The sequence below is a fragment of the Entelurus aequoreus genome, linkage group LG10 (genome assembly GCF_033978785.1).
Source record: "Entelurus aequoreus isolate RoL-2023_Sb linkage group LG10, RoL_Eaeq_v1.1, whole genome shotgun sequence".
NCBI lineage: Eukaryota > Metazoa > Chordata > Actinopteri > Syngnathiformes > Syngnathidae > Entelurus > Entelurus aequoreus.
In genome coordinates, this window is record NC_084740.1 from 18609832 (window position 1) to 18636413 (window position 26582).

Below are 26582 nucleotides of genomic sequence, written 5' to 3' on the forward strand. Positions count from 1 at the left end.
CTAAATATAAGATGACCCTGAAATTGTGATGGCCCTGAATATAAGACAACTCTGAAAACACGATGACCCTAAATATAAAATGACCCTGAATATAAGATAACTCTAAAAAAAATGAAGTTATCCAAAATGTAGGATTAATCTGAATATGGGGAGACACTGAATTCAGGACAACTCTGAAAATACGATGACCCTAAATATAAGATGCCCCTGAATATAAGACAACACTAAAATAAGACGACCCTAAATATGAGATGACCCTAACTATAAGATGACCCTGAATATATGACAACTCTGAAAATATAATGACCCTAAATATAAAATGACCCTGAATATAAGACAACTCTAAAAATGAAATTATCCAAAATATAAGATTCACCTGAATATGAGATGACACTGAATTTAAGACAACTCTGAAAATACAATGACCCTAAATATAGGATGCCCCTGAATATATGACCCTGAAATTTTGATGACCCTAATTATAAGATGGCCCTGAATATAAGACAACTCTAAAAATGAAATTATCCGAAATATAAGATTAACCTGAATATGGGGAGACACTGAATTCAGGACAACTCTGAAAATATGATGATGACCCTGAATATATGACCGGGTAATGTTTATGACTCTGATTATAAGATGGCCCTGAACATAAGACAACTCTAAAAATTAAAGTATCCAAAATGTAAGATTATCCTGAATATGGGGAGACACTGGGTGTCTCATTCAGTACAAAAATGTAAAGTTCCATTCCGTTTTTTAAGGCGGCCTGTCATAACGTTTTTAGCATTCAATCAGACATTATTGTGAGGTTTTGTATTCGTTTTTCTAAAAATCATATATACCGGCCCCCAGACACTTTTTTTTCTCTCTAAATTTGGCCCACCGAGTCAAAATAATTTCCCAAACCTGCTCTAAAGTGTCCAGACGTGTGAATGGAATGCTTGTTTGCCCTATGACTGGCTGGCGACCAGTCCAGAGCGTCCATTGTATCTGCTTCAGCTCAGGATAACGGGACAAGCATTAGAAAATGAAAGATGAAAATGTAAACACCTGTGTGTCTTCTTCTGCTGTCTTCAAGGAGGATGCGTACCAAATGTGGGGATCCAACTCCTTCACTAATAGACTTGAGATGTACAAGATGATGAGAGGCTTCTACATCCGAGCCATCACCATCAACAGAGCCATGGGCTACATCTCGGCAGGCGATCACAGGAAGTAAACAATCCTGGTCAGCATGGCCGGCCTTGTCGTTGATATCAGTGCAATCACCCTTGAAAGGTTCAAAGAAGCAAAGTTTCATAGTTTTCGAAGTGAAAAATGTCGGACCCCATCTGACAACAGCAATGTACTAACGCAAACATCCCATAAAAACATTCAAGAACTTATATTGACCATTGGCTGGGATTCCTTGTCATGGTCCTGGTCCCGGTTGTTGCTGGAGGCAGAATTTGTAAAGCATCATTTGTGCAGGGAAAATGAGAAAATACCTTAAGCTTTCATAAACACGTGACTATCGATGTATTTATTTTACTACAGCGTCATCTGCTGGACACAATGGGAAACTACCTCACACTGATATTGAACCAAGACAACAGTAGGCCAATTTTTCCAATATTTGGGAAACACTTCTCTGTGACCACTCTATTTATTACCATCATTTATCAAATTGTTTGTTTTTCAAAATTTGTAATAAAGCACATTTTGTACATCATGTTGGTGTGACGTGAGTGACAGATCTTTTCTGTACAAACAAAAGCATTTTAAATATTTGTCTCTTATCGAGACGCAAGAAAATTTATTTGGGATATTGTTAAAAAAAAATGAAGCAAAATGGACTTGGCTGATACAGTCTCAACTAGTTTTCTGTGTCATTTAATTAACAGTAATTATTGTAAATAATTAATGTCATTTAAGTATTAAGTGTCATATAAAAGTGAGGAATGTAAATATGTTTTTCCTCACACTCGCAGTATAATTTGTAGACAAATACAAGTATTCTATATGCACACTATTATAAAAACTAACATAATTAAAAATATATATAATACTACCTTAACATTTGACAACAACACAATTATACATTTATTTAGTAATACCACCTTAACATTTGATGATCAAAAAATGCTACACTTATTTAAAAATACCACCTTAACATTTGACGTCCAAACAGTTATATACTTATTTAATAATACCATCTTAACATTTTACAACAACAACAATTGTACACCTATTTAATACCACCACCTTAACATTTGACAATTATTTAATAATACCACCTTAACATTTGACAACAATTATTCACTTATTTATTAATACCACCTTAACATTTGACAAACAGACAATTATACACGTATTTAATAATACCACCTTAACATTTGACGACCAAACAATTATACACCTACTTAATAATACCTTAACATTTGACAACAAAATAATTATGCACTTATTTAATAATACCACCTTAATATTTGACAACCAAACAAATATACACATATTTGATAACCAAACAATTATATACCTATTTAATAATACCACCTTAACATTTGACGACCAAACAATTATACACTTATATAATACCACCTTAACATTTGACAACAACACATTTATACACTTATTTAATAATTCCATCTTAACATTTGACAACAAAACAATTATACACTTATTTTTTAATACCACCTTACCATGTTACAACAAAACAATTATAAACCTATTTAATAATACCACCTTAACATTTGACGCCCAAACAATTATACACTTATTTATTAATACCACCTTAACATGTGACAACAAAACAATTATACACCTATTTAATAATACCACCTTAACATGTGACAACAAAACAATTATACACTTATGTATTAATACCACCTTAACATTTGAAAACAAAACAATTATACACTTAATTAATAATATCATCTTAACATTTGACAACAAAATAATAATACACTTATTTAATAATAGCACTTTAACATTTGACAACCAAACAATTATACACCTATTTAATAATACCACCTTAACATTTGACAACAAAACAATTTCACACCTATTATTTAATAAGAAATGATATAAATGATAAATGGGTTATATTTGTATAGCGCTTTTCTACCTTCAAGGTACTCAAAGCGCTTTGACAGTATTTCCACATTCACCCATTCACACACACATTCACACACTGATGGAGGGAGCTGCCATGCAAGGCGCTACCAGCACCCATCAGGAGCAAGGCTGAAGTGTCTTGCCCAAGGACACAACGGACGTGACTAGGATGGTAGAAGGTGGGGATTGAACCCCAGTAACCAGCAACCCTCCGATTGCTGGCACGGCCACTCTACCAACTTCGCCACGCCGCCCCTATATATATATACATACATACATACATACATACATACATACATACATACATACATACATACATACATACATACATACATACATACATACATACATACATACATACATACATACATATATATATATATATATATATATATATATATATATATATATATATATATATATATATAATACCACCTTAACATTTGACAACAATTATACACTTATTTATTATTACCACCTTAACATTTGACAAACAGACAATTATACACCTATTTAATAATACCACCTTAACATATGACAACAACACAATTATACACTAATTTAATAATACCACCTTAACAATTGACAACCAAACAATTATACACCCATTTAATAATACCACCTTAAAATTTGACGCCCAAACAATTATACACTTATTTATTAATACCACCTTCACATGTGACAACAAAACAATTATACACCTATTTAATAATACTACCTTAACATGTGACAACAAAACAATTATACACTTATGTATTAATACCACCTTAACATTTGAAAACAAAACAATTATACACTTAATTAATAATACCATCTTATCATTTCACAACAAAATAATTATACACCTATTTAGTAATACCACCTTAACATTTGACAACCAAACAATTATTCACCTATTTAATATCAACTTAATATTTGACAAACCAACAATTACACACTTATTTAATAGTGCCACCTTAACATTTGACAAACAAACAATTATACACCTATTTAATACCACCTTAACATTTAGCAACCAAACAATTACACACCTATTTAATAATGCCTCCTTAACATTTGACAACCAAACAAATATACATCTATTTAATAATACCACCTTAACAATTTACAACTAAACAATAATACACCTATTTAATAATACCACCTTAACATTGGATAACCAAACAATTATACACCTATTTAATAATACCACCTTAACATTTGACGACCAAACAATTATTCACTTATATAATACCACCTTAACATTTGACAACAACACATTTATACTTATTTAATAATTCCATCTTAACATTTGACAACAAAACAATTATACACTTATTTATTAATACCACCTTAACATGTTACAACAAAACAATTATACACCTATTTAGTAATACCACCTTAACATTTGACAACCAAACAATTATACACCTATTTAATAATACCACCGTAACATTTGACAACAATTATGCACTTATTTAATAATACCACCTTAACATTTGACAAAAAACAATTATACCCTTAATTAATAATACCATCTTAACATTTGACACCAAAATAATTATACACTTATTTAATAATACCACCTTACATTTGACAACCAAACAATTATACACCTATTTAATAATACCACCTTAACATTTGAAAACAAAACAATTTTGCACTTATTTAATAATACCGCCATAACATTTGACAACTAAACAATAATACACCTATTTAATAATACCACCTTAACATTTGATAACCAAACAATTATACACCTATTTAATAATGCCTCCTTAACATTTGACAACCAAACAATAATACACCTATTTGATAATACCACCTTAACATTTGACGACCAAACAATTATACACTTATATAATACCACCTTAACATTTGACAACAACACATTTATACACTTTTTTAATAATTCCATCTTAACATTTGCCAACAAAACATTATACACTTATTTATTAATACCACCTTAACATGTTACAACAAAACAATTATACACTTATTTAATAATACCCCCTTAACATTTGACAACCAAACAATCATACTTATTTAATATTACCACCTTAACATTTGACAACCAAACAATTACACACTTATTTAATAATACTACCTTAACATTTAACAAAATAATTAAACACCTATTCAATACCAACATAACATTTGACAACACAATTATACAAGTATTTAATAATACCACCTTAACATTTGACAACCAAAGAATCATACTTATTTCATAATACCACCTTAACATTTGACAACCAAACAATTATACACCTATTTAGTAATACCACCTTAACATTTGACAACCAAACAATTATACACCTATTTAATACCACCTTAACATTTAGCGACCAAACAATTATACACCTATTTTAACATTTGACAACAAAACAATAATAAACCTATTTAATAATACCCCCTTAACATTTGACAACCAAACAATTATAAACCTATTTAATAATACCACCTTAACATATGACGCCCAATTATACACTTATTTATTAATACCACCTTAACATGGGACAACAAAACAATTATAAACCTATTTAATAATACCACCTTAACATGTGACAACAAAACAATTATACACCTGTTTAATAATACCACCTTAACATGTGACAACAAAACAATTATACACCTATTTAATAATACCACCTTAACATTTGACAACAATTATACACTTATTTATTAATACCACCTTAACATTTGACAGACAATTATACACCTATTTAATAAAACCACCTTAACATTTGACGACCAAACAATTATACACTTATGTATTAATACAACCTTTACATTTGAAAACAAAACAATTATACACTTAATTAATAATACCATCTTAACATTTGACAACAAAATAATTATACACTTATTTAATACCACCTTAACATTTGACAACCAAACAATTATACACCTATTTAATAATAACACCTTAACATTTGAAAACAGAACAATTTTACACCTATTATTTAATAATACCACTTTAACATTTGACAACAATTATACACTTATTTATTAATGCCACCTTAACATTTGACAAACAGACAATTATACACCTATTTAATAATACCACCTTAACATTTGACAACAAAACAATTATACACGTATTTAATAATACCACCTTAACATTTGACGACCAAACAATTATACACCTATTTAATAATACCACCTTAACATTTGACAACAGAACAATTACACCTATTTAATAATACCACCTTAACATTTGACAACACAATTATACACAAATTTAATAATACCACCTTAACAATTGACAACCAAACAATTATACACCTATTTAAAAATGCCACCTCAACATTTGACAACCAAACAATTATACACCTATTTAATTATACCATCTTAACATTTGACGACCAAACAATTATAAACCTATTTTATAATATATCCTTAACATTTGACAACCAAACAATTATACACCTTTTTAATAATACCACCTTAACATTTGACAACCAAACAATTATACACCTATTTAATAATACCACATTAACATTTGACACCAAACAATTGTAAACCTATTTAATAATACCACCTTAACATTTGACAACCAAACAATTATACACTTATACAATACCACCTTAACATTTGACAACAACACAATTATACACTTGTTTATTAATACCACCATAACATGTTACAACAAAACAATTATACGCTTATTTAATAATGCCACCTTAACATTTGACAACCAAACAATCATACTTATATATTAATACCACAATAACATTTGACAACCAAACAATTACACACTTATTTAATAATACTACCTTAAAATTTAACAAAATAATTATACACTTATTCAATAATACCTATAATACACAATTATACATGTATTTGACAACCAAACAATCATACTTATTTCATAATACCACCTTAACATTTGACAACCAGACAATTATACATTTATTTTTAATACCACCTTAACATTTGAAAATCACACAATTATTCACCTATTTTATAATACCACCTTAACATTTGACAACCAAAAAATGAAACACCTGATTAATAATACCACCTTCATATTTGACAACCAAACAATTATACTCCTATTTAGTAATACCACATTTGACAACCAAACAATTATTCACCTATTTAATAATATCACCTTAATATTTGACAACACAATTAAACACGAAATTATTAAGACTACCTTAACATGTGACAACAAAACAAGTATACACTTATCTAATAATACCACCTTAACATTTGACAACCAAACAATTATACACTTATTTAATAATACCACCTTAACATTTGACGGCCAAACAATTATACACCTAATTAATAATACCACCTTAACATTTGACCACCAAACAATTATACAGCTATTTAATAATACCATACTTAACATTTGACAACCAAACAATTATACACCTATTTAATAATACCACCTTAACATCCATCCATCCATCCATGTTCTACCGCTTGTCCCTTTTGGGGACGTGGGGGGTGCTGGAGCTTATCTCACCTTAACATTTGACAACCAAACAATTATACACCTATTTAATTATACCATCTTAACATTTGACGACCAAACAATTATAAACCTATTTTATAATATATCCTTAACATTTGACAACTAAACAATTATACACTTATTTAATAATACCACCTTAACATTTGATGACCAAAAAATGAAACACTTATTTTTAATAATACCACCTTAACATTTGCCAACACAATTATACACTTATTTTTAATAATACCACCTTAACATTTAACAAAACAATTATACACTTATTTATTAATACCACCTTAACATTTGACAACAAAACAATTATACACTTATTTAATGATACCACCTTAACATTTGATGACCAAACAATTATAAACCTATTTAATAATACCACCTTAACATTTGACAACCAAACAATTATGCACTTAATTAATACCACCTTAACATTTGACAACCAAACAATTACACACCTATTTAATAATACCACCTTAACATTTGACAACAAAACAATGATACACCTATTTAATAATACCACCATAACATTTGGCAACAAAACAATTATACACTTATTGAATAATACCACCTTAACATTTGACAACAAAACAATTATACACCTATTTAATAATACTACTGTCAAGTTGTGTTATCAACTATCAAGTTGTGTTTAATTTCCCCAGTTCTTTGCCCCAACTTGAAAAGGGCCTTGGTCCTTAGAACGCAAGAACAACTAAAAAAAATGGTTTTCCTTCCAGTTTATTGTAGGGTTAATTAGAGGGTGATTAGGTTGATAACCTTAAACAAATTAAAACATTGCATTATTTGGAGTTTAAACTAATAAACAAATCATCACAACATTGCTTTAAATTTAACTAAGTTCATTAATCACACACGTGTAGCAGTAAATATACAGCTTAAATACCTAAGTAAAAAGTAAACAAGCAACTTAACTGAGTACTTAAACACAAGCCAAACATAAGCATCCACTTTTCCTTTGTTAATACTTCAAATTGATAAAGCCACTCAAAGTTGAGATAAACACAAAGAACACAGTTTGTAGCTCAAAACAAACATTTCAAACAAAGCATTAACAAATTTAGAGATCTAGCATCCAAGTTAATTTCCTACCAGCTGTGTGTGACCAGGAACTAAGGAGTCTTTTTGGCTCTTTTCTTCTTCGAGTTGCTTGCTTTGTTTAATATTTTGTTTCTCTTACTAACAGACCTTTCCTTCTTACTAAAAGACTTTTCCTTCTTACTGCAGACTTTTCCTTCTTACTAACAGACTTTTTCTTCTTTCTTCTCCAAGACCACATGTTGGTCTGTCAGCAAAATGGCCGTCCCTGTTGGGTGAATTGTGATGTGGCTGTTGTGTTTCTCTGCCCCCTGCAGGTCTGGAGGGGGACAGGTGGATATTTTGAATGATACTGCTTCTGCGTTCTGTTAGTTGACGTGGCAACCTTAACATGTGACAACAAAACAATTATACACCTATTTAATAATACCACCTTAACATTTGACAACAAAATAAGTATACACTTATGTAATACCACCTTAACATTTGACAAACAAACAATTATACACCTATTTAATAATACCACCTTAACATTTGACAACAAACCAATTATACACTTATTAATACCACCTTAACATTTGACAACAAAACAATTATACACTTTTTTAATAATACCATCTTAACATTTGACAACAAAAACAATTATACACCTATTTAATAATACCACCTTAACATGTGACAACAAAAACAATTATACACTTATTTATAAATACCACCTTAATATTTGACAACAAAACCATTATACACATATTTAATAATACCACCTTAACATTTGACAACAAAACAATTATACACTTATTTATTAATACCACCTTAACATGTGACAACAAAAACAATTATACACTTATTTATAAATACCACCTTAATATTTGACAACAAAACCATTATACACATATTTAATAATACCACCTTAACATTTGACGACCCAACCATTATACACTTATTTAATAATACCACCTTAACATTTGACAACAAAATAATTATACACTTGTTTAATAATACCACCTTAACATTTGACAACCAAACAATTATACAATTATTTAATAATACCACCTTAACATTTGGCAACCAAACAATTATACACCTATTTAATAATACCTCCTTAACATTTGACCACCAAACAATTATACACTTATTTAATAATACCCCCTTAAAATTTGACAACAAAACAGTTATACACCTATTTAATAATACCACCTTAACATTTGACAACCAAACAATTATAAACCTATTTAATTATACCACCTTAAAATTCGACAACAAAATAATTATACACTTACAATACCACCTTAACATTTGACAACCAAACAATTATACACCTATTTAATAATACCACCTTAACATTTGACAACAAAACAATTATACACTTATTAATACCACCTTAACATTTGACAACAAAACAATTATACATTTTTTTAATAATACCATCTTTACATTTGACAACAAAAACAATTATACACCTATTTAATAATACCACCTTAACATTTGACAACAACACAATTATACACTAATTTAATAATATTACCTTAACATTTGACAACCAAACAATTATACACCTATTTAATAATGCCACCTTAACATTTGACAACCAAATCATTATACAAATATTCAATAATACCACCTTAACATTTGACAACCAAACAATTATACACCTATTTAATAATAACACCTTAAAATTTGACAACAAAACATTTATACACCTATTTAATAATACCACCTTAATATTTGACAACAAAACCATAATACACTTATTTAATAATACCACCTTAACATTTGACAACCAAACAATTATACACCTATTTAATAATACCACCTTAACATTTGACAACCAAACAATTATACACCTATTTAATAATACCACCTTAACATTTGACAACCAAACAATTACCGTATTTCCTTGAATTGGCGCCGGGAATATAGTATTCGCCTGCCTAGAATTACAGCCGGGTCAAACTCGTTTCGCAAAATAATTAGCGCATGCTTGGCACTTCCGCCGGGTCAAATATGAGTCATTAAATGACTCCCGCCTCCAGGTGGTAGAGGGCGCTAGTGATCCTTCTTGCGACTACCAGTACTGCAGGAGACAGGTACTGCAGAAGAAGACAACAAGCAGCAAGCATGCAGCAATTGTTTGCTTGCACTTTTAACATGGAGGATTACATATCTAAAATAAAACCGTTTTCTAAACTGGACTTTCAATCGAAGCAGGAGGTAATAATTAAAGGAATATCTCCAGAGACTTTTAAAATTGAAGAAAGATGAGAAAGACTGCCTTTGATCAGAAGCAGCTGCACATGGACCCATCTACAAGTAAAGGTAAGATCATAATAACGTTTTTTTTATTAAATGTGTTTTTAATGATAAGGTATGCGCCGGAGTGAGAAGAGGTTTTAAAATAATTAGAGCATGCTTGCTCATTCCGCATGGTTTTGGTAACCGCAGGAGTGAGAAGAGGTTTTAAATTAATTAGCGCCCCTGCGGCTATTCAAGGAAATACGGTATACACCTATTTAATACCACATTAACATTTGACAACCAAACCATTATACACTTATTTAATAATACCACCTTAACATTTGACAACCAAACAATTATACACCTATTTAATAATACCACCTTAACATTTGACAACCAAACAATTATACACCTATTTAATAATACCACCTTAACATTTGACAACCAAACAATTATACACCTATTTAATACCACATTAACATTTGACAACCAAACCATTATACACTTATTTAATAATACCACCTTAACATTTGACAACCAAACAATTATACACCTATTTAATAATACCACCTTAACATTTGACAACCAAACAATTATACACCTATTTAATAATACCACCTTAACATTTGACAACCAAACAGTTAAACAACTATTTAATACCGACTTAACATTTGACAACAAAATATATATACACTTGTTTTATAATACCACCTTAACATTTGACAACTGTTGCGTTGACCAGCATTCCTCCAATGGGGAATTCAAATTGCTAGTCTCTCCCAGATTCTTTTTATGGCAATACGCTGATGTTTATATTCAATCTCCAGGCAATAGTTGGTATTTTGTGGTTTATTCTCCAAGCTTAGAGGACAAACTGAGACCAATCCAGCACCCAAGCGTTCCCTGGCCCGGTCCAGATCGGTCTACCAAAACCCCGGAACTCCTGTCTACTTCTCCTTCTCCTGTCCCCCCCACCTGCTGTTTCCCCAGTCTAGCTGTGCTCCGTATCTCAGGAATGTAATGGCAGTCTCAACAAAGACAGCGCTCTGACTCTAACCAAGGACACTCGAATCCAAGCACTTTGTACCACACGAGACATTAGCTGATGTAAATATGACTATAGGAGTTTTTAGAAAGAAGTAACACTTAAATATGGATATGATTCTGATCTGCTTCCATCACAACCAAACAACTATACACCTATTTAATAATACCACCTTAACATTTGAAAACAAAATAATTATACACTTATATAATACCACCTTAACATTTGACAACCACACAATTAAACACCTATTTAATAATACCACCTTAACATTTGACGACCAAACAATTATACACCTATTTAATATTACCACCTTAACATTTGACGACCAAACAATTATACACCTATTTAATATTACCACCTTAACATTTGACGACCAAACAATTATACACCTATTTAATAATATCACCTTAACATTTGACAACAAAACAATTATACACCTGTTTAATAATATCCCCTTGACATTTGACAACAAAACAATTATACACCTATTTAATAATACCACCTTAACATTTGACGACCAAACAATTATACACTTATTTAATAATAATAAAGGGTGGACCACTCATCTGTGCATCAGTTTGGGACGTCTCTGTGCTGCGGACTTGTCTCCACTCAGGATGATCTCCTGCTGGTCCCCTGGACTGGACTCTCACACTATTATGTTAGATCCGACAATGGACTGGACTCTCACACTGTTATGTTAGATCCACTATGGACTGGACTCTCACTATTATGTTAGATCCGACAATGGACTGGACTCTCACACTATTATGTTAGATCCACTATGGACTAGACTCTCACACTATTATGTTAGATCCACTATGGACTAGACTCTCACAATATTATGTTAGATCCACTATGGACTGGACTCTCACACTATTATGTTAGATCCACTATGGACTGGACTCTCACTATTATGTTAGATCCGACAATGGACTGGACTATCACACTATTATGTTAAATCCACTATGGATTGGACTCTCACACTATTATATTAGATCCACTATTGACTGGACTCTCACACTATTATGTTAGATCCACTATGGACTAGACTCTCACAATATTATGTTAGATCCACTATGGACTGGACTCTCACACTATTATGTTAGATCCACTATGGACTGAACTCTCACACTATTATGTTAGATCCACTATGGACTGGACTCTCACTATTATGTTAGATCCAACAATGGACTGGACTCTCACACTATTATGTTAGATCCACTATGGACTAGACTCTCACAATATTATGTTAGATCCATTATGAACTGGACTCTCACACTATTATGTTAGATCCACTATGGACTGGACTCTCACAATATTATGTTAGATCCACTATGGACTGGTCTCACACTATTATGTTAGATCCACTATGGACTGGACTCACACTATTATGTTAGATCCACTATGGACTGGACTCTAACACTATTATGTTAGATCCACTATGGACTGGACTCTCACACTATTATGTTAGACCCAATATGGACTGGACTCTCACACTATTATGTTAGATCCACTATGGACTGGACTCTCACACTATTATGTTAGATCCACTATGGATTGGACTCTCACAATATTATGTTAGATCCACTATGGACTGGATTCTCCCACTATTATGTTAGATCCACTATTGACTGGACTCTCACACTATTATGTTAGATCCACTATGGACTGGACTCTCCCACTATTATGTTGATTGATTGATTGATTGAGACTTTTATTAGTAGGTTGCACAGTGAAGTACATATTCCGTACAATTGACCACTAAATGGTAACACCCGAATAAGTTTTTCAACTTGTTTAAGTCGGGGTCCACTTAAATGATCCACTATGGACTGGACTCTCACACTATTATGTTAGATCCACTACGGACTAGATTCTCACAATATTATGTTAGATCCACTATGGACTGGACTCTCACACTATTATGTTAGATCCACTATGGACTGGACTCTCACACTATTATGTTAGATCCACTATAGATTGGACTCTCACAATATTATGTTAGATCCATTTGTGATTAAGGGCTACATATTGTAATGCTGGCTGAGGCCGAGCCAATTAGTGGCTACGATACTGAGTAGCCTGCTCAGACATGGTCTCCTCTTGCGACCAATACTACAGTAGTATTAATAGTTTTATGACATTTTATGCCGGAAAATGCTTAATTTAGGACCATCAAATTGTAGAATACGGTTTAAAAATGATGCAAGGGAAAACTGTAGTAGACACGCTCGCTCCTACAAGGTACAGTACAAGTGTTGTAATAGCAGCCTGCGGCCAGCAGGGGTCGGTATTTTGTCAGTGTTTGACTAAATAGGGAGTCAGCAACCCCGCGGCTCTTTAGCGCCACCCTAGTGGCTCCCTGGAGCATTTTCAAAAAAGGAATGAAAATGGAAAAAGATGGGAATACAATATGTGACAAATAAACGCAACAGTTTGTTTACATGTAAAATCTTCCACTCCTTGGTCTCATTTTGTCCACCAAAAGTTGTATACTGTGCGTGAATGCACAAAAGTGTGCTTTGACTTGATGGTGTGCTAATCAAGCATATTTGGTCAGTGCATGACTGCAAGCTAATCAATGCTAACATGCTATTTAAGCTAGCTGTATGTACATATTGCATCATTATGCCTCATGTGTAGGTACATTTGAGCTCATTTAATTTCCTTTACTTTTATCTTCTTTGTATATAATTTGACACATCATGACACATTTCTGATAGTTTGCGTTCCATGTTGTTCTAGACCACAGCAAACATTACCTAGCTTGCCAAAGATTGTAATAAATCCATTAAAAGAAGACAGCCTGCTGTTTCCTTTAACTTGGACACACACATCTATACCTTTGGCCATTAAAAGCCAGTAATTTCCAGGAGTTATCTCACCTTCTGAGTAGCCTCTGATTTACTAATGGTTTCTAATGTTGTAAAAATGTGTAGAATAAATATTACATTTCAACATTTCTGTCAACAAAGATTTGCTTCAGCCTGTGACACGTAGTCATTTTGATAGTAGGCTATTATAGCTAATATAGACACTTACATCATGTGTTGCCTTCATTATAACACTTATATAAAACTTTTAAAGTCATTTTGATAGTAGGCTATTATAGCTAATATAGACACTTACATCATGTGTTGCCTTCATTATAACACTTACTGTATATAAGACTTAGTAATTTTGATAGTAGGCTATTATAGCTAATATAGACACTTACATCATGTGTTGCCTTCATTATAACACTTATATAAGAATTTTAAAGTCATTTTGATAGTAGGCTAATATGGACACTTACATCATGTGTCACTTATATAAGACTTTTAAAGTCATTTTGATAGTAGGCTAATATAGCTAATATAGACATATAGTCATGTGTTGCCTTCTATATAACACCTATATACGACTTTTAAAGTCATTTTGATAGTAGGCTATTATAGCTAATATAGACACATCATGTGTTGCCTTCACTATAACACTTATATAAGACTTTTAAAGTCATTTTGATAGTAGGCTATTATAGCTAATATAGACACTTACATCATGTGTTGTCTTCATTATAACACTTATATAAGACTTAGTCATAATATAGCTAATAGAGACACTTACATCATGTGTTGCCTTCATTATAACACTTATATAAGACTTAGTCATAATATAGCTAATAGAGACACTTACATCATGTGTTGCCTTCATTATAACACTTATATACGACTTTTAAAGTCATTTTGATAGTAGGCTATTATAGCTAATATAGACACATCATGTGTTGCCTTCATTGTAACACTTATGTAAGACTTTTAAAGTCATTTTGATAGTAGGCTATTATAGCTAATATAGACACTTACATCATGTGTTGTCTTCATTATAACACTTATATAAGACTTAGTCATAATATAGCTAATAGAGACACTTACATCATGTGTTGCCTTCATTATAACACTTATATAAGACTTTTAAAGTCATTTTGATAGTAGGCTAATATAGACACTTACATCATGTGTTGTCTTCAGTATAACACTTATATAAGACTTAGTCATAATATAGCTAATAGAGACACTTACATCATGTGTTGCCTTCATTATAACACTTATATAAGACTTTTAAAGTCATTTTGATAGTAGGCTATTATAGCTAATATAGACACTTACATCATGTTTTGTCTTCATTATAACACTTATATAAGACTTAGTCATAATATAGCTAATAGAGACACTTACATCATGTGTTGCCTTCATTATAACACTTATATAAGACTTTTAAAGTCATTTTGATAGTAGGCTATTATAGCTAATATAGACACTTACATCATGTGTTGTCTTCATTATAACACTTATATAAGACTTAGTCATAATATAGCTAACAGAGACACTTATATCATGTGTTGCCTTCATTATAACACTTATATAAGACTTAGTCATAATATAGCTAATATAGACACTTACATCATGTGTTGCCTTCATTATAACACTTATATAGGACCTTTAAAGTCATTTTGATAGTAGGCTATTATAGCTAATATAGACACATCATGTGTTGCCTTCATTATAACACTTATATAAGACTTAGTCATAATATAGCTAATATAGACACTTACATCATGTGTTGCCTTCATTATAACACTTATATAGGACTTTTAAAGTCATTTTGATAGTAGGCTATTATAGCTAATAGAGACACTTACATCATGTGTTGCCTTCATTATAACACTTATATAAGACTTAGTCATAATATAGCTAATATAGACACTTACATCATGTGTTGCCTTCATTATAACACTTATATAAGACTTAGTCATAATATAGCTAATATAGAACTTATATAAGTGTTATAATGAAGACAACACATGATATAAGACTTAGTCATAATATAGCTAATAGAGACACTTACATCATGTGTTGCCTTCATTATAACACTTATATAAGACTTTTAAAGTCATTTTCATAGTAGGCTATTATAGCTAATATAGACACTTACATCATGTGTTGTCTTCAGTATAACACTTATATAAGACTTAGTCATAATATAGCTAATAGAGACACTTACATCACGTGTTGCCTTCATTATAACACTTATATAAGACTTAGTCATAATATAGCTAATATAGACATTTACATCATGTGTTGCCTTCATTATAACACTTATATAAGACTTTTAAAGTCATTTTGATAGTAGGCTATTATAGCTAATATAGACACTTACATCATGTGTTGTCTTCATTATAACACTTATATAAGACTTAGTCATAGCTAACAGAGACACTTACATCTTGTGTTGCCTTCATTATTACACTTATATAAGACTTAGTCATAATATAGCTAATATAGACACTTACATCATGTGTTGGCTTCATTATAACACTTATATAAGACTTAGTCATAATATAGCTAACAGAGACACTTACATCATGTGTTGCCTTCATTATAACACTTATATAAGACTTAGTCATAATATAGCTAACATAGACACTTACATCATGTGTTGCCTTCATTATAACACTTGTATAAGACTTTTAAAGTAATTTTGATAGTAGGCTATTATAGCTAATATAGACACTTACATCATGTGTTGTCTTCATTATAACACTTATATAAGACTTAGTCATAATATAGCTAACAGAGACACTTACATCTTGTGTTGCCTTCATTATAACACTTATATAAGACTTAGTCATAATATAGCTAACAGAGACACTTACATCATGTGTTGCCTTCATTATAACACTTATATAAGACTTAGTCATAATATAGCTAATATAGACACTTACATCATGTGTTGCCTTCATTATAACACTTATATAAGACTTTTAAAGTAATTTTGATAGTAGGCTATTATAGCTAATATAGACACTTACATTATGTGTTGTCTTCATTATAACACTTATATAAGACTTAGTCATAATATAGCTAACAGAGACACTTACATCATGTGTTGGCTTCATTATAACACTTATATAAGACTTTTAAAGTCATTTTGATAGTAGGCTAATATAGACACTTACATCATGTGTTGTTTTCAGTATAACACTTATATAAGACTTAGTCATAATATAGCTAATATAGACACTTACATCATGTGTTGCCTTCATTATAACACTTATATAAGACTTTTAAAGTCATCTTGATAGTAGGCTATTATAGCTAATATAGACACTTACATCATGTGTTGTCTTCATTATAACACTTATATAAGACTTAGTCATAATATAGCTAATATAGACACTTACATCATGTGTTGGCTTCATTATAACACTTATATAAGACTTAGTCATAATATAGCTAATATAGACACTTACATCATGTGTTGCCTTCATTATAACACTTATATAAGACTTAGTCATAATATAGCTAATATAGACACTTACATCATGTGTTGCCTTCATTATAACACATATATACGGCTTTTAATTTTTGGTGGCTGGAGACAGATTAGTTTTTTGTATTTTTCGGTCCAATATGGCTCTTTCAACGTTTTGGATTGCCGACCCCTGGACTAAATGAAGTGTGGAGATGCACTGCCCCCGAGTTATTCTGCAAGTCAGATCTCTTTCCTACTGCTTTGAGAAGGGGAAATGCAAAATGATAATGAAGTCCTCTTTTCTCTCTTGGAATAATGTATATCTGCATGATGGATAAAGCAGGAACTGTTCTACAAACACAATGAATAAATACCAAAAGAAAAGGTCAAAACCTGGGTAAAAAAAAGACTCAGAAACTCCTTGGAAAGGAGATGAGCGTGCAGTTGAAGTAACATAAAAAAATTAATTCATGACAGGAAACGCGGCAACCGTTGGAGGTCGGCCCAGAATGGCTGAGTGGGGTTTCCCTTGAGGAAGTAAACTAAGGTGACCAGATCAGATCATTGACATGAACATCTGTGCTTCATCCACACTGTTAAAAAGTGAGGCAATACAAATGAACAGTGTAATATAATTAGGACTATTGCAGACATAAAGTATTTGTCCAATCAGGTTTGATTATATAACGTTCAACAAAAGACTGAGTGAGTCATCAGAAAGCAAAGAACTACTCGGAAGAGGTTTCGTATATTCTGACTGTAACATGGACTGCTGGTGCAAACATATGGAAAGTACTTTTTTTGGGGGGGGAGCTTCTTCAGAAAAAGTACGAAAAAAAGATGCGACATTTCGACATTTTATTTACATTTTTACATGGGAATGTTCCACTTTCTATTTAGGTCCTAAACTACATTGCGTGTGATCTCGAGGGTGTGGATTCTTGTCTCCCACAAATCCACAATTATAACAAAACACAGAATTATCTTCACGCTATTCTTCAGTTTATCTACAGATTAGGCACAGACACAGACACCAATTTATGGAATATAATCCAGCCGTCACAGACAGACATTTGTACAATAACAACTTTTGCTTTTTTTTTTTTTTTTTTTTTAAAGCTACATGCTAATGTAGCACTACTAACACGCACGCGAACACACAGTACAGGCCAAAAATGTGGACACACCTTCTCCTCATTCAATTGGTTTTCTTTATTTTCCTGACTATTTACATTGTAGATTGTCACATCAAAACTATGAATGAACACATATGGAGTTAAAAATGACTGAAAACATGTTTTATATTCTAGTTTCTTCAAAATAGCCACCCTTTGCTCCGATTACTGCTTTGCACACTCTTGAGCTTCAAGCACACTTGTGAAGTGAAAACCATTTCAGGCGACTACCTCTTGAAGCTCATGGAGAGAATGCCAAGAGTGTGCAAATAGCCACCCTTTGCTCGCAAAGGGTGGCTATTTTGAAGAAACTAGAATACAAAACATGTTTTCGGTTACCGTATTTTTCCGGACTATTAGGCGCACTTAAAATCATTTTTTCCCCCCTCAAAACTCGACAGTGCACCTTATAACCCGGTGCACCTGATAAAAATGGTAATGGTAAATGGGTTATACTTGTATAGCGCTTTTCTACCTTCAAGGTACTCAAAGCGCTTTGAAACTATTTTCACATTCACACACTGATGGCGGGAGCTGCCATGTAAGGCCCTAACCACCACCCATCAGGAGCAAGGGTGAAGTGTCTTGCTCAAGGACACAACGGACGTGACGAAGTTGGTAGGCGGGGATCGAACCACCCCGCTGGCACGGCCACTCTCCCAACCGCGCCACGCCATCCCCCAAGGATGTATGTAAGGAATACGTTTGGTTGAGCTTACCCACCTCAAAGGTATTTTATTTGGTACATGGTGTAATGATAGGTGTGACCAGTAGATGGCAGTCAAACATAAGAGTAAGTGTAGGCTGCACTATGATGGCAATATGTCTCAAGTAAACAACACCAACCTTTTATATGTTCCATTGAAAATATAGAACATTACACTCGGCGCTTAAAAATCTATTTAAAATGTTTTAGTACGACTTTGGTAAGCTATGAAGCCACACCGCTTGATGCGCTTCAACATAAGAGTATTATTATGGTGTGAGAATAAGGTAAGACATGTCTGGCGTTTTGTTTCGCAATATTATGCAAAAATAATAATAATAATAATATGACTCCTTTAATGCGTCCTATAATCCGGTGCGCCTTATATATGAAAATAGATCAAAAATAAACCATTCATCAGCAGTGCGTCTTATAATCGCAATCGAAAAATGTTTATTATTTTGTTGTTAAGTACATAACTCCACATGTGTTCATTCATAGTTTTGATGTGACAATCTACAATGTAAATAGTCATGAAAATAAAGAAAACGCCTTGAATGAGGAGAATGGTAAATGGGTCGTACTTGTATAGCGCTTTTCTACCTTTTTAAGGAACTCAAAGCGCTTTGACACTATTTTCCACATTCACCCATTCAGAAGGTGTGTCCAAACTTTTGGTCTGTACTGTGTGTGTTTGGTAATGCTGTCCAGCTCCTTTTCATTAAAGCCATGACCAGCAAGGCCTTCAGGGTTCATCAATGGCTAGTGTAAGACGTACAGTATATTCATCAAATACATGCAGTCCAAGGTGCACACTGTTGGGAAAAATGTTTTTTTTTTAGTGATAAGACTAATCTAAATTGGAGAATTAGGTAATTGCTTTGGAAAAGGTATAAATTAGTCCTCACTTATTAATTTTAACTGTTGAACAGACGATTCCCTGGATTAGTTGGCAGGCTATATGAACTGAATAAGTGCATCACGTAGTGTAAGAGGTTAGGAAACATTTTAAGGTCTTTTTAGTGGTAGGATTTGCTCAACATAACGTTCGATGATAATTGAAAAAATATTATCTTAACAGAGCGTGTAACAAAATGATTAATTAGCCTAATGTTTCCCAATGTTCCCCAAACTTTATAAGCCGAGGCACATATTTTTAAAGATAATTTAACGTTGTCAGTTAATCAATTGAATTACTATTTCAAATGTTACAATGCCAACAGTGAAATGTATACAGATACTGGTACTTTAGGAAGTTTAACAGAACAGTATGGACTGGCAGAAACAAAACAGGAAATAAAAATCAATGGGCCCCTAATGAGAACGTAGGTTCTCTGCTCATTAGACTGATTTTACTGACCAAGAATTCTCAAAAATCTTTTTGAGAACTACCTTGACTGTATGATGTAATATGTTCTTTTTACATCTTTCTTTCCTTTTTGTTTTGCAAAAGCAAATTTAACAAACGCATAAACAACATTTTTAGTACCTCAGAAAGACTGGATTTAGATGTAAAACCGACTATTTCCTGGATTAACTAGCAGACAGTGAATACTGTGTTAAAAAGGCCATTTCAATGATTGTTTTCCAAAGCCACTTCATTTTTATATTTACAGTTGCCTTACATGTGTATTTCAGTGTAAACTTGTGTTTAAAAAGATTGTTTTGGGGAAAAAGTGCCAGCATATCTTAGCATAAACAAGTCCTCACTGATTACGACAAACTAATAGTTTGTCAGGGTTTTTGATTTGGTAGCCAAACAAAAGTATTTCCTGAAATTGGCTATCAAGGGTTGTGGTTGGACAATGACATGGTTTAAATTTGTGTTTAAAAGGCCTTTTCGTACTGGTCGTGGAACTATACTCTCGGCAGGGTCCTTGAGGGTGCATGGGAGTTTGCCCATCCAGTCTACATGTGCTTTGTGGACTTGGAGAAGGCATTCGACCGTGTACCTGGGAAGTCCTGTGGGGAGTGCTCAGAGAGTATGGGGTATCGGACTGTCTGATTGTGGCGGTCCGCTCCCTGTATGATCAGTGTCAGAGCTTGGTCCGCATTGCCGGCAGTAAGTCGGACCCGTTTCCAGTGAGGGTTGGACTCGGCCAAAGCTGCCCTTTGTCACCGATTCTGTTCATAACTTTTATGGACAGAATTTCTAGGCGCAGTCAGGGCGTTGAGGGGATCCGGTTTGGTGGCTGCAGGATTAGGTCTCTGCTTTTTGCAGATGGTGTGGTCCTGATGGCTTCAACTGGCCAGGATCTTCAGCTCTCACTGGATCGTTTCGCAGCCGAGTGTGAAGCGACTGGGATGAGAATCAGCACCTCCAAGTCAGAGTCCATGGTTCTCGCCCGGGAAAGGGTGGCGTGCCATCTCCAAGTTGGGGAGGAGATCTTGCCCCAAGTGGAGGAGTTCAAGTACCTCGGAGTCTTGCTCACGAGTGGGGGAGGAGTGGATCGTGAGATCGACAGGCGGATCGGTGTGGCGTCTTCAGTAATGCGGACGCTGTATCGATCCGTTGTGGTGAAGAAGGAGCTGAGCCGGAAGGCAAAGCTCTCAATTTACCGGTCGATCTACGCTCCCATCCTCACCTATGGTCATGAGCTTTGGGTTATGACCGAAAGGACAAGATCACGGGTACAAGTGGCCGAAATGAGTTTCCTCCACCGGGTAGCGGGTCTCTCCCTTAGAGATAGGATGAGAAGCTCTGTCATCCGGGAGGAGCTCAAAGTAAAGCTGCTGCTCCTCCACATGGAGAGGAGCCAGATGAGGTGGTTCCGGCATCTACTCAGGATGCCACTCGAACACCTCCCTAGGGAGGTGTTTGGGGCACGTCCGACCGGCAGGAGGCCAAGTGGAAGACCCAGGACACGTTGGGAAGACTATGTCTCCCGGCTGGCCTGGGAACGCCTCGGGATCCCCCGGGAGGAGCTGGACAAAGTGGCTAGGGAGAGGGAAGTCTGGGATTCTCTGCTTAGGCTGCTGCCCCCGCGACCCGACCTCAGATAAGCGAGGAAAAAATGGATGGATGGATGGAAGGCCTTTTCAAGTGATGATTGTTTTCAAATGCTCTAGTAACTACTAAAATGTTTGCATATATTGTTACTTCACAGAAAATGGCTGGATTCTGATGTGGCACAGACTCTTTTCTGATGCTTCCTGCCCTCCCAGGTCGCCTACCTGCCATGCTTCTTTCTGTCTGCAGACTGCTGTGCCAGTTCACCGCTTTTCTGCTGCAGAGCCCATTTTTGGCGTTCTGGGGGCGGAGCCACAACCCGCTCACCTGATTGCACTTTGCAAGCAGGTCTTATTAAGCCCTGTGGTTTCCACACCTGTCACCTGACTATTCCTTTGCAATGTCAGTAGCTCCGGTATGTTTTTTTCTGGGTGGAGACTAATTTAATTTTTGTTCTTCTGATCTGCATTCAGTTTACGTTTCGTCCCATTCTTGTTTGTACTTTCTTGTTCTCTCAAACTATTGTTGTGTGGCTTTTTCTACACCAGCGTGCTCCCTTTCGTTAAATAAATCATTACAGTCCAACATTGCCTGAGTCTCTGCTTTGGAGTCCAAATACTCCTCCATACCGGCTGGTGGGACTTCTATCTTCACCTGGACCGCGTTGGACGGGCTGGCCTGCGTCTCAGGCTGCATGTTCCGGTTCTCGTTAACCAGCATGTTGAACTGCAAGTCTGAGTAGTGGGAAAAGTCCTGTGTGTACGAGCCAAACGTCTGGTTGAGGTTGGCGTCCATGTTGGCGAAGGGGGCGTGGCCGCCATCCGGGCCCTGATCGAATCCAGAGGGGATGGCGGATACTATCGCCTCGTCCGGGAGCAGTTCTAGCAGCTGGCTAATGAGGTTTTCCGTGTCCATGTCTATGTCCTGTGACTCGGTGTACCACATCTCCGCCAGAGTGGACGACGCCGCCTGCGCAGAGCACAGCCTCTCGCTTGGCGACATGACGGCATGAGGGACGTGGAAGGTCTGCTCTGGTGCTGACTCGGCTGTGAGGAGAGGCCTGGTTTCACTTTTCTCAACAGGCACGCAAAGTTGATGACGATGATGCTCACCTTTTATGTTGGCTTTTTCCTGGAAGTTGACATCGGGCTTGATCTTCCTCTTCCGCTTCACATCATAAGGATCTGAATTCATACGACACTTTTTAGCGTTATCGATACATAAAACCGTCATATACTTTTTCACTAGTGTTGTCCCGATACCAATATTTTGGTACCGGTACCAAATTGTATTTCGATACTTTTCTATACTTTTCTAAATAAAGGGGACCACAAAAAATGGCATTATTGGCTTTAACAAAAAATTTTAGGGTACATTAAACATATGTTTATTATTGCAATTTTGTCCTTAAATAAAATAGTGAACATATAGACAACTTGTCTTTTAGTAGTAAGTAAACTAACAAAGACTCCTAATAAGCCTGCTGACATATGCAGTAACATATTGTGTCATTTATCTACCTATTATTTTGTCAACATTATAAAGGACAAGCTGCAAAAATGGATTATTAATCCACTTGTTCATTTACTGTTAATATCTGCTTATTTTCTCTTTTAACATGTTCTATCTACACTTCTGTTAAAATGTAATAATCACTTATTCTTCTCTTCTTTGATACTTTACATTAGTTTTGGATGATACCACAAATTTGGGTATCAATCCGATACCAAGTAGCTACAGGATCATACATTGGTCATATTCAAAGTCCTCATGTGTCCAGGGACATATTTCATGACTTTATAAACATAATTTAAATTTTTCTTTTTAAACGAAAAAGATTTTGTGATGCTAAAAAATATTGATGTAATCATACTAGTATCGACTAGATACGCTCTTGTACTTGGTATCATTACAGTGGATGTCAGGTGTAGATCCACCCATGGTGTTTGTTTACATTGTGACACCGGTGAGCTACGGTGTGTAGTGAAGCATGTTTAGCTATTCCTCGTCCTGCAGTGATAATGATACTTGTAAGAAACTTACTTTATTTGTCGCCATGGAGACCAGGATTAGTGATTTAGAAGTAGCTAAAACACTGCAGACTGTGGATGGACTTTAGCCACTAAGTAGCATTTCAGTGTTATAACCAGTGTTGGGACTAACGCGTTACAAAGTAACGCCGTTAGTTTCGGCGGTAACTAGTAATCTAACGCGTTATTTTTTATATTCAGCAACTCAGTTACCGTTACTACATGATGCGTTACTGCGTTATTTTACGTTATTTTTTATGTAGTATCGGCTAGAAACAGAAGATCTGAGTGTGTTTTATTGCAGCACTGCGGTGTCTTCCTTCTGTGTCACAAGAAAAAGAAGAGGTGTGCTTTTTGTGGGTGGGGGTGGGGGGGCTCCCAGACCGTAGTTGAGGGGCGCAGGGGAGACGTTCCTCCAGGGCCTATGTACTTCGGGGCTAACAACCTTCACTTTACCCGGAAGTGGGTCTTTACAGCTGAGGGTGAATGACGAGGCCGGCGGTTTGTTGCAACTTTGTGACTTTATTGGACGCAGCCATCCACCAAGCTAGAGCACCTGCACGCGCACTCACTGTCACCGGTCCCTCACCTCTCTCGCCCACTCACTCACTGACGTCACTCACCTCACATGCTGTCATATCTTAAAGGGCCACACACACACACACACACACACACACACACACACACACACACACACACACACACACACATGCTGCTCTCATAACAACTAACAAGACATCATGGTGAAGCCAGAAGTCGAGTTTCTTAACATGGAGACATTCTCAATACTTTTCTTTTGTCGAGCACAAAGAAAATAACATTTTAGCTAAATGTAAGTTGTGTCTTGGATCAAAGATCCTATCTACTTAAAGTTAAAGTTAAAGTGCCATTGTGTTGCAGCTATTTAAAATAGTTTTTTTTCAATTTGTTCTGGCCTGAAATAAATTGGCCCTTTGAAACATATCTTTGTCTTTGTGTGTTGTATGTAGACCACATTGTTTGTGTGTTGTATGTAGACCACATTGCTTTCTGAGTTCAGTGATGCAGATGCATGTCAAGTTGATCAACACATTGTTATATTCTCCAGTGCAATAACAGTACTGAAATGAAGGCTAAAAGGGCATTAATGGGAGCCTTTAAAAAAAAAAGGGGGGAAAAAAGAAGTAACTAAATAGTTACTTTTCACAGTAACGCATTACTTTTTGGTGTAAGTAACTGAGTTAGTAATTGAGTTACTTTTGAAATAAAGTAACTAGTAACTGTAACTAGTTACTGGTTTTCAGTAACTAACCCAACACTGGTTATAACTTCACCTTTATCGTTAGATTTTAGACCAAAATGCGTCCTTTCTCCCTTTTATGTCTACACTCTGTGTCTGCTTGTAAGTACTTACTGTGTGTGCGCTGCCGAACATGCTCCTCTGCTCGTAAAACCAGCAATGTCACCACTTAAAAACGACGCGCCGTCATGCCCGTTAAAAAAAAGGGAGGGAGGGGGGATCAGCAGATTCATTTAATTACAAAT

General features: G+C 34.4%; 2 protein-coding genes across 2 annotated transcripts in view; one reads left to right on the top strand and one right to left on the bottom strand.

The window, feature by feature from the left end:
- Nucleotides 1-1669, top strand: part of il12a (interleukin 12a) — a 10662-nt gene extending 8993 nt beyond the window's left edge. The window contains exon 7 of the mRNA XM_062061857.1: nt 1082-1669. Within this exon, the coding sequence (XP_061917841.1) occupies nt 1082-1222 (141 nt within the window). The 3' untranslated portion in view covers nt 1223-1669. The remainder of the gene's footprint in view (nt 1-1081) is intronic.
- Nucleotides 1670-18226: 16557 nt separating this feature from the next.
- Nucleotides 18227-26582, bottom strand: part of relb (v-rel avian reticuloendotheliosis viral oncogene homolog B) — a 38982-nt gene continuing 30626 nt past the window's right edge. The window contains 3 exon segments of the mRNA XM_062060230.1: nt 18227-24074; nt 24141-24212; nt 26452-26505. Coding sequence (XP_061916214.1) covers nt 23548-24074; nt 24141-24212; nt 26452-26505 — 653 coding nt within the window. The 3' untranslated portion in view covers nt 18227-23547.